The sequence below is a fragment of the Aegilops tauschii genome, chromosome 1 (assembly GCF_002575655.3).
Source record: "Aegilops tauschii subsp. strangulata cultivar AL8/78 chromosome 1, Aet v6.0, whole genome shotgun sequence".
In the NCBI taxonomy this organism is placed as follows: domain Eukaryota; kingdom Viridiplantae; phylum Streptophyta; class Magnoliopsida; order Poales; family Poaceae; genus Aegilops; species Aegilops tauschii.
The window spans coordinates 384300039-384310255 of record NC_053035.3 but is presented as its reverse complement, the minus strand read 5'-3'; the positions used below and the strand labels follow the sequence as shown (position 1 = coordinate 384310255).

At 47.0% G+C, this 10217-nt stretch overlaps 1 protein-coding gene across 1 annotated transcript; it reads right to left on the bottom strand.

The window, feature by feature from the left end:
• Positions 1–4223: 4223 nt before the first annotated feature.
• LOC109735247 (uncharacterized) lies at positions 4224–7393 on the bottom strand. Its single transcript, XM_020294453.4, has 11 exons — positions 7215–7393; positions 6930–7024; positions 6764–6821; positions 6451–6645; positions 5884–5963; positions 5722–5804; positions 5471–5522; positions 5290–5358; positions 4902–4988; positions 4606–4670; positions 4224–4514 (listed from the first exon to the last, which is right to left on the bottom strand). Exons 1-11 carry the CDS (start codon positions 7327–7329, stop codon positions 4370–4372), a joined length of 1044 nt encoding a protein of 347 aa, XP_020150042.1. The 5' UTR covers positions 7330–7393; the 3' UTR covers positions 4224–4369.
• Between the last annotated feature and the right edge of the window lie 2824 nt (positions 7394–10217).

Here is a 10217-nt window from a genome sequence, read left to right as displayed (position 1 = left end):
ATTTAAATTCAATTGATCATATTACTTAAGAACTCCCACTTAGATAGACATCCCTCTAATCATCTAAGTGATCACGTGATCCATATCAACTAAACCATAAACGATCATCATGTGAGATGGAGTAGTTTTCAATGGTGAACATCACTATCTTGATCATATCTACTATATGATTCATGCTCGACCTTTCGGTCTCAGTGTTCCGAGGCCATATCTGCATATGCTAGGCTCGTCAAGTTTAACCCGAGTATTCTGCGTGTGCAAAACTGTCTTACACCCGTTGTAGATGAACGTTGAGCTTATCACACCCGATCATCACGTGATGTCTCTGCACGATGAACTTTGGCAACGGTGCATACTCAGGGAGACCACTTTTTCCTTGAAATTTAGTGAGAGATCATCTTATAATGCTACCGTCAAACAAAGAAGAATAAGATGCATAAAGGATAAACATCACATGCAATCAATATAAGTGATATGATATGGCCATCATCATCTTGTGCCTTTGATCTCCATCTCCAAAGAACCGTCATGATCACCATCATCACCGGCGCGACACCTTGATCTCCATCGTAGCATCTTTGTCGTCTCGCCAACTATTGCGTCTACGACTATCGCTACCGCTTAGTGATAAAGTAAAGCAATTACAGGGTGATTGCATTGCATACAATAAAGCGACAACCATATGGCTCCTGCCAGTTGCCGATAACTCCGTTACAAAACATGATCATCTCATACAATAAAATATAGCATCATGTCTTGACCATATCACATCACAACATGCCCTGCAAAAACAAGTTAGACGTCCTCTACTTTGTTGTTGCAAGTTTTACGTGGCTGCTACGGGCTGAGCAAGAACTGTTCTTACCTATGCATCAAAACCACAATGATAGTTCGTCAAGTTAGTGATGTTTTAACCTTCTCAAGGACCGGGCGTAGTCACACTCGGTTCAACTAAAGTTGGAGAAACTGACACCCGCCAGCCACCTGTGTGCAAAGCACGTCGGTAGAACCAGTCTCGCGTAAGCGTATGCGTAATGTCAGTCCGGGCCGCTTCATCCAACAATACCGCCGAACCAAAGTATGACATGCTGGTAAGCAGTATGACTTGTATCGCCCACAACTCACTTGTGTTCTACTCGTGCATATAACATCTACGCATAAACCTGGCTTGGATGCCACTGTTGAGGAACGTAGTAATTTCAAAAAAAATCCTACGCACACGCAAGATCATGGTGATGCATAGCAACGAGAGGGGAGAGTGTCATCTAGGTACCCTCGTAGACCGTAAGCGGAAGCGTTATAACAACGCGGTTGATGTAGTCGTACGTCTTCACGATCGAACAATCCTCAGTACGGAACGTACGACACCTCCGCGTTCAGCACATGTTCAGCTTGGTGACGTCCCGTGAACTCACGATCCAGTAGAGCTTCCGGGAAGAGCTTGGTCAGCACGACGGCGTGGTGACGGTGATGATGATGCTACCGACGCAGGGCTTCGCCTAAGCACCGCTACGATATGACCGAGGTGGATTATGGTGGAGGGGGGCACCGCACACGGCTAAGAGATCAACAGATCAATTGTTGTGTCTATGGGGTGCCCCCTGCCCCCGTATATAAAGGAGTTATGGGGGAGGCTGCCGGCCAGGAGGAGGGCGCGCCAAGGGGGGAGTCCTGCTGCCACCGGGAGTAGGACTCCTCCTTTCCTAGTAGGAGTAGGAGAAGGGGGAAGGGAAGGAGAGAGGAGGAAGGAAAGGGGGGCGCCGCCCCCTCCTTGTCCAATTCGGACTAGAGGGGGAGGGAGCGCGCGACCTGCCCTGGCTGCCCCTCCTCTTCTCCACTAAGGCCCATTAGGCCCAATATACTCCCCCCCGGGGGGGGGGGGTTCCAGTAACCCCCCGGTACTCCGGTATATGTCCGAAACCTCCCGAAACACTTCCGGTGTCCGAACATAGTCGTCCAATATATCAATCTTTACATCTCGACCATTTCGAGACTCCTCGTCATGTCCGTGATCATATCCGGGACTCTGAACTACCTTCGGTACATCAAAACACAAAAACTCATAATACCGATCGTCACAGAACTTTAAGCGTGCGGACCCTACGGGTTCGAGAACTATGTAGACATGACCGAGAAACGTCTCCGGTCAATAACCAATAGCGGAACCTGGATGCTCATATTGGTTCCTACATATTCTACGAAGAACTTTATCGGTCAAACCGCATAACAACATACGTTGTTCCCTTTGTCATCGGTATGTTACTTGCCCGAGATTCGATCGTCGATATCTCAATACCTAGCTCAATCTCGTTACCGGCAAGTCTCTTTACTCATTCCGTAATGCATCATCCCGCAACTAACTCATTAGTCACATTGCTTGCAAGGCTTATAGTGACGTGCATTTCCGAGAGGGCCCAGAGATACCTCTCCGACAATCGGAGTGACAAATCCTAATCTCGATCTATGCCAACCCAACAAGTACCATCGAAGACACCTGTAGAGCACCTTTATAATCACCCAGTTATGTTGTGACGTTTGGTAGCACACAAAGTGTTCCTTCGGTAATCGGGAGTTGCATAATCTCATAGTCATAGGAACATGTATAAGTCATGAAGAAAGCAATAACAGTAAACTAAAACGATCAAGTGCTAAGCTAACGGAATGGGTCAAGTCAATCACATCATTCTCCTAACGATGTGATCCCGTTTATCAAATGACAACTCATGTCTATGGTTAGGAAACTTAACCATCTTTGATCAACGAGCTAGTCAAGTAGAGGCATACTAGCTAGTGACACTCTGTTTGTCTATGTATTCACACATGTATTATGTTTCCGGTTAATACAATTCTAGCATGGGTAATAAACATTTATCACGATATGAGGTAATAAATAATAACTTTATTATTGCCTCTAGGGCATATTTCCTTCAGGTGGCGTGGTGGATGTGCCTGCTGGAGTCGGGGACGGCGGCTGGCGAGGCGCAGCTCGGCCAAATCTGACCTCCTGCGGGGCGGGCCGTGGACGGCGCGGGTCAAGGAGGGCGGTGGTGGTGCGAGCCAGGGGTCGGGGACGGCGGCAAGCGGCCCGGCCAGATCTGACCTCACGGCGGCGCGGGCCGCGTTCGGCTAGGGCTGCGGGCGGCTGCCTCGACCGGGGCCATCTCGGCTGGTTGGGGTGGCGGCGCAGTGGCGGTGAAAGCGGATCTGCCCGCAGCAGCGGCCGGCTTCTCCGGCGTCGGCTCGTCTGCGTTCGGACCGTCTCGACCTTCGCCCCATCGCCTCGTCGTCCGGGCGCTACTCCCATCAAAGGGCTGGTCCTCACCCAGCAGCGGTCCACCGCTCGTCTCGCGCCCGGTGCTGCATGACCGATCTCATCTCGCGCACGGTGCAGCGGGATCGAGCTCGTCTCACGCACGGTGAAGCAGGACTGACCTCATCCCCCTCTCGGTGCTGCAGGACCGAGCTCGTCTCGCGCTCGGGGCAGCAGGACAGGTCGGTGGATGCCAGTTCTGGCCGGCCTTTCGGGTCTCGACGCTGGGGGTCGCCCCAGGGTGCGAAAGGTGGGACCTTTCCGCTCATCTCTTTCGTTGGGGTGGAGGCGGGTCTCGTATGAGGTGGTGTCAAGGTCTTGGATGCCGGGGCGGCAGCCTTGGTGGTGGTAGCACGGTGCTTTTGGGCAGAGCCCGCGCCATGGCGCTGCCCGGACACCATAGCCGTGTGGGCGGCGTGGTTGCCGGGATGTGGCGTTCGGTGGCTGTGAGTGTTGGACGAGGTGAAAACTTGTTCTATCTTCGGACGGACCGGCGGCAGCGAAGATCGTTCCCTTCTTGAAGGCGTCGTCGCGGCTCTCATTGCCCGTCATGCGGCTCCAGGAGAAACTCTGATCCTTGGATCGGGCGGTGGCGGCGCTCCGGTGCCGTACCCTTGCTGAAGGCGCAGCCTTGGAGCACATGGTTCATCATATGTAGCTTCATCTCTTCGTGGTGGTAGTGCTAGGAGTGGTGTTGCTGCGCTCAGCGCCTATGTATCCAGCCTAGGGTGTGTGTTGCGGTGGCGTGTGTTTGTATTGAATGCTTGATGGTCGGTGCTTTATATATAAAGCGGGGCGAAAGACTTTTTCGGTACAGTGAGGGTACAATATAGGTTTCATTATGGTGTGTAGTTGTAGGTCCTGCACCTATTTTGGTAACTATGGCCGTATTTATTTTATTGGACTTGTATGCTACAAAAATAATCTTTCTCTTGAAGCAATAAGAGCTCTGCATTTACATGAATTGCACATGATTTTGTACCCTGCACATGCTCTTCTGCCGTATCTAATCGTGGCCATACCCGAAATCATGGAGCTGGCTTTGTACGTTGAGACCCCCTAGCAGATGTGAGCTGCTTCCAGTTGCTTGTTTTCTTGGCTGCCCAAATTAGAACCACTTGTTGAGCAATCCTCACTTGGAAGTTGTTGATAGTGAGCTGCCGCTTCTGTACCCTTAGCTGTTCCATCGACCGGAGAACTCTCACTTCATACATTACAAGATTATTAGGTGTGTCAGATTTCTGCAATGACTGACATGTCTGCACATGGGTCTCGAATGTCTCGAAAGAACTTACTTCTGTGAGTAGACGATTAATCCAATGGCCACAACTGAGAATGCTACGTAGTACAGCCAGTTGATCTGTTGCAACTAAATCATGTCAGCATATATATGCTACTCCCTCCATTCACAGATATAAGACGTTTTGGATATTTCAATATGGACTGCATACAGACTGAAATGAGTGAACAAACACACTAAAATGCATATATATACATCTGAATCAGAAAAAGTTGGAACATCTTATAATAGCGAACGGAAGGAAAATATATATATTATGATTTAGTGCAAGGATCGGTCAGAAATGGTCACCTGATGTTCATAGAACAATAGTCGAATGGCTACTGCCCACATGTCAGATGTTAAGAGTGAGAGATTAAACAACGTTGATCCACTCATCTGCAAGAGCTATCGCAATCAATGGGCTAAACTACTATTGCACTGTAATAAGAAATGAAACAGGCTTCTTGCTGATAGTTCCTAATGAAGTACTCCCTCCGTTAAAGTAAGTGTCGTGGTTTTAGTTTAAATTTGAACTAAAACCACAACACTTATTTTGGAACGGAGAGAGTAATATTAACCAAGTAGCTTATTTTTGTAGTTTATTCAGATACTTCATAACTCCTTGTTTGGACCAATTTTTATTTGATTCATACTTGTGTAGCTTAATTTCTGCCTAACATGTTCGAGGGAACTTAACCTTAAGGACAAATGGAGTAATGGAGGAGAACGTAAATATTGCAATGGCATATCCAGCGAATGAACTAATCTGAAAATGAAAAAGGGAAAAATATTCAAAGCAGAAGTCAGTATTCTGTCAGATAATTCAAAAAAAGTGTATTGCAGATAAAAAGAGTTAAACCAAAACTATAGTGTGCTACCATTGTTGGAGACCAGGCAATTGCTTCTAGGGTCTTTCTTTCGAATATAAATCTGATGTTTTTTCAGGTCAAGAGCTAACATGAGTATTTGCTTCAGAAAAGTGTATATCAAGACATTTTTGTTCCAGATAAAAATATAGTGATAGCATAACCATGCAAGAACAAGAGCAAAGCTATGAATGGCAACATAAACGGATCATCTCAGTTTTCTCTACTGATTTGTAATTAATAGTGAACTGCAGAAAGGATACATCTGAATTATGCTGACAAGCAACTGAAATAGTCCAAGCATCGCAACAAGTTCCACTCGGTCGTTCTTCTTGACACAGTATTCCTGCATACTCAAAGAAATTGCTCTACTTACTAGAATTTTGAGAAAACATTGCTCATTAGTAGCAGAATTCATCACTAACCTCTCCAACATTGCTAAATGCAAAGCAAACTGTCCCGGCAATAACAAGGGCATCCCCTAGAAGTGGCATTTGACCTGGATCTGCAGAAAATGAAGTTTTTCTGTAAGCTGATAACACTTTTTTCTGCTGTAGAAATTGATGAAACCATTTCAGCATGTTGGGTTCATGAATTAAGTTTTGATTTGAGCACATCTGTACCTGCTCTGTTGCCAATTTTACATCTTATTCATCTATAAATTTGATCTCATTGGCTATCATACTACTCCCTCCGATCCATATTAATTGTCGCTGATTTAGTTCAAAGTTTAATTAATCAACGAAAATTAATATGGATCGGAGGGGCTACATATTTTGATCTAAAAGAAAAGTAATAGGGGAGAGGCATACTGTCAACTCTGTCAAGAACTTGTTGCTGAGAATTTTTTTGTTTTGAAAATGGCATTCTGCATTGGTATTGTAACTCTCAAGTACTCCTTCCGTTCCATAATTCTTGTTGTGGTTTTAGTTAAAATTTGAACTAAAACCACAACAAGAATTATGGAACGGAGGGAGTAGTTGCATACTTACCTTGCTCATCTGGAGATTTTGCATCTGAAAGGAGCACAAGACCTAGGCCTGCCACGCAGGTCCCTGCCCCTAGAAATTGCCAGAAAGAATATCTCGTGCCTAGTGCGTACCATGTGAGTAGGATGACCCAGACAACAGTCCAACAATCCAACAATGTTACACTGGTGATCGATGAGTACTGGTATGCCTTGACAACTGAAATACAAGCTTTAGGATTATAACATGTTCATATGCTCATCGTCAGGAGCAAAGATAGCCCTAGGATTATAACATTTCTTTGCATCTCACTGAAGTGTGTACTTTTTCTACTCACCCAGATAGCCCCCCTGCGTATCGACGAAGGCCAGCGCTAAGTACCAATACCAAGGTATCTGCAAGACAAGAGTGCCCTCAAGAGTGTGAGGTGTGTGAAAGACTGAAAGCACGAAATAATGGTAAGCTCCATGACCGGTTTTCATGCAGCTGTGTGCTCTGCTCACCCGCGGCTTCTGTCGTCGATGCAAGAGGATTGGTACATAAACTAAGGTCAAGAGGAGGTATGCGAAGAATGATTGTGTGAGTGGTGCATCAACTCCTGCATAAATACATAGAAGTGAAACAAACCATATCTTATCTCCTGGGTTATCAAATGATGATCCCTCTTGGACTAACTAGGCCAATGCATGCAGAAGATGGGTAATTCTTAGTAACTGAGAAGGAAGATTAGTAAGAGCTAGCTGTATGAAATGGTAATTCTGAATCTATGGGTTAGGCAGGGTGGGTACCAAGATTGGCAAGGAAGGAGGAGGCAAAGCTGGCGGCGGCCACGGAGAAGGCCAAGAGCTGGCCGAGGAAGAGCACCAGCACCAGGCCTCTCGCGTCCTTCTTCTTGATCTCCATGCTGACCTCAGATGGGGATGCACAGGAGAGTTTATATATATGCTTACTGAGGGGAAAAGCCGGAGCAGAAGAGTGGAAGGTAGACTGGCAGCTGAGCCTCGTGCCGTAAACTAAGGTTAGCTGAGAGAGAGACGGAGAGTCCCTTTCAAGAAAAAGAAAGCCGAGAGCAACGCGTGACCATCTCATTGAGGGTATCCCCAAGATTACCAAATCAGGACACGGTGTTTCCCCTTTTTAGCGGGTGAGGACTGAGGACACAGCATTTCTGATCTCGAGTTCACATGCACCCGCGTGAAGTGTAAAATCCAAAAACAATAGTAAATAAATTCAAAACATTATGACTTATCTTTGTGATAAACATTGATGAATCTTTCACATGCGTGCAAAAAATCGTGATGGAATGACATCCGTGGTTATTTTGTAGCGTCGATTTTTTTCACAGGAATGTCATTCCATCACGTTGGAGCGCTGGTGGACAATTTACCAATATTTGCTGCCAAAAAGATCAGATTCGCTTTAATTTTATTTACTGTTTTTAAAATTTTACTGTTCATTCGTGTGCATCTCTGGATCAGAAGTATATGCAAAGAGAGCTCCTATAGCATGCATAATAATGGGGATTGATTGATTGTGAGCCCCCGCGTCGCTCTCGTGGGGGCGACTCGGGCGGAAACCCTAGCCGTCGCCGCCCCCAGCTTTTTCTCCCTTGTCTCCTCTGCCGTCGCCGGAGGAAGCCGGCGGGCCCCCTGGCCGACGACGGTGGCAAGGTTGCCTACTTGCGTGGCGGTTTCTCCCCCGCGGGGAGCTCTCCGTTCGTGTTGGCGCGTCGCACCAGACGACGCGGTGATGGCGGCGGAGATTGGGAGCCAAGGCAATGGCCCCAGAGCTGGTGGTGGTCCTCCCATGGCGGATGGCGGCTCGAGCCGCGTTTGCCGGTGGGACGCAGCGCTAGGTGAGGGGCGTGGCGGCGTGGTCGCGCGGCCCTGCATCCGCAACGTGGTGGCGACCTCGCATCCGGCGTGCTCGAGGGCGTGGCGGTCATTGACATGGGCTTCGGGCGGCGCATGTTGTCTTCTTCTCTGCCGGCCTGGCCTACAGGCTGTCGGTGGAGGATCGGGACGACCAGTCCAGGTGGGAGCCGGCTGGTGGCGTGGGGCTTCTAGCTTGGACAAAATAATGGTGGTTTGAACCTAGCTCTCCTTGTGCCAAGTCGCCATTCTACCTATGTCGGCCTCCTCGATCTGGCCGCCGATGTGTTCCGGTCTTCTCTGTCGGAGATCTACACGGATTGCGCATGGCGCTCCTAGATATCTGGATCGGAAAGGATCTGATCTTGTGTGCCCATATTATCATCCACTATGGATTCAAGCGGGCATGGCGCGAAGCTTCGTTTTCTTGTCGGTGTTATGGGACATGTCTAAGTCAAGATTCCCAAGGCTTTGATAAAGGTGGAGAAAGTCATGGCGGCTACGATTGGATGTCTTGAAGCTTTGGTGTAAGGGTGTACTGGACGCGATGATGATTGTGTACCAGGTGTTTGATGACTTGCAACGGAGGCCTCGGCAAGCAGGGGCGGCAATACTGGATGACTGCATTTTTGGTGGTGCTCCTCGAGTACCGAGTCCCAGGGTGAAAACTCAAGGTCTAACCTTTATTGGTTGTACCCGGCAATGGCCTTGTTGAAGGCATTGTTTTTGGAGTGAACTTAGACTTTTGTCGGGGTGAAAATTCAAGATCTTCGGGCAACGACAACGCTTGTGCATTGTTTCCTTCTTGGAGGCGTTGCTTTTGGAGAACCACTTTTGTAATCCGGGTGTTGTCTTTGGTGGTGGTTAGAGTGCTACTAATGCTAGTGATTGATGACCATGACTGGGTTTTTTCTTCTGCTTTTTCTTCATTTTTGACTGTGTGTATCCTGGATGTCTTTTGACATCTTGTTGATATAGAGTCTGAATATAACTAGTATCTACGTGATATTAATATATTCTCTTTGTTGAAAAAATAATGTGTTTGGTGGCGATCCCTATTTGGCGCAAGTCGCCACCGAGCGACCTAGTGCACACCCACTCCAGGGGCAGTTTGGTTGGTGTCCTCGACACCGTGCCTGAGAAAAATGTGTGCCTGGAATGAGCCTGAAACTTTGCTTTATTGCCTGGCCAGGCAAGTCACACAGACCGGTTGTTTGGTTCATGGCCAGGCCTGGTGGGTATTAAAGTATATCACATCAGCCCACTGCATTCTCTGCCACTCCTGTTTTTTATTTGAAACATGGGATTAGCTCACCAGACAGCTGTCCAGGCATCCTGTTTCAGATGCCTGGACCAGGTTAATTCGGTTTCCACGCTTTGAGCCTGGCTAATGACACCGTGAGATCCCCCAGGCCAGGCTAGATGTGGAATAGATGAGGACACGAACCAAACATACTGCATGCAAGTTTTAGGCAAGTGCCAGGCCAGGCAAGTTTGATCCAGGGCAGCACCAAACTGCCCCTGCCGGATCCAGTTTTTGGGCCAGTCCATTTAGGTCCCAAAACCATTTTACGTTTGTTTTTTCTTCCGTTTTCTTCTCTCTTCTTTCTCTTTTCTTTTTTCCCCTTTTCCTTTTTCATTTCTGTTATATTTTTTTAGGAACATCTTTCAAATTTGTGCATATTTTTTTGAAATAGTGAACATTTTTTGAAATCATAAACATTTTTTTGAATTACAAATTCGTGAACATTTCTGAAACCATGAACAATTTTTGAATTCATGAACATTTTTTTACAAATTTGCATACAGTTTGTAAAATTGTGAACGTTTCTTGAAACTCATGAATATTTTTTCAATCTGCGAACCGTTTATGAATTTTGGGAACAAATTTCAAATTTCACAAACATTTCTTTTGGTTTA

Coding starts and splice junctions, on each gene's coding strand:
- LOC109735247 (XM_020294453.4), bottom strand. CDS start 7,329: ATGGAGATCAAGAAGAAGGACGCGAGAGGCCTGGTGCTGGTGCTCTTC. Junction 7,025..7,214: donor CTCCTTCCTTGCCAATCTTG/GTACCCACCCTG, acceptor GTATTTATGCAG/GAGTTGATGCACCACTCACA. Junction 5,359..5,470: donor TTGCCTGGTCTCCAACAATG/GTAGCACACTAT, acceptor TTTCATTTTCAG/ATTAGTTCATTCGCTGGATA.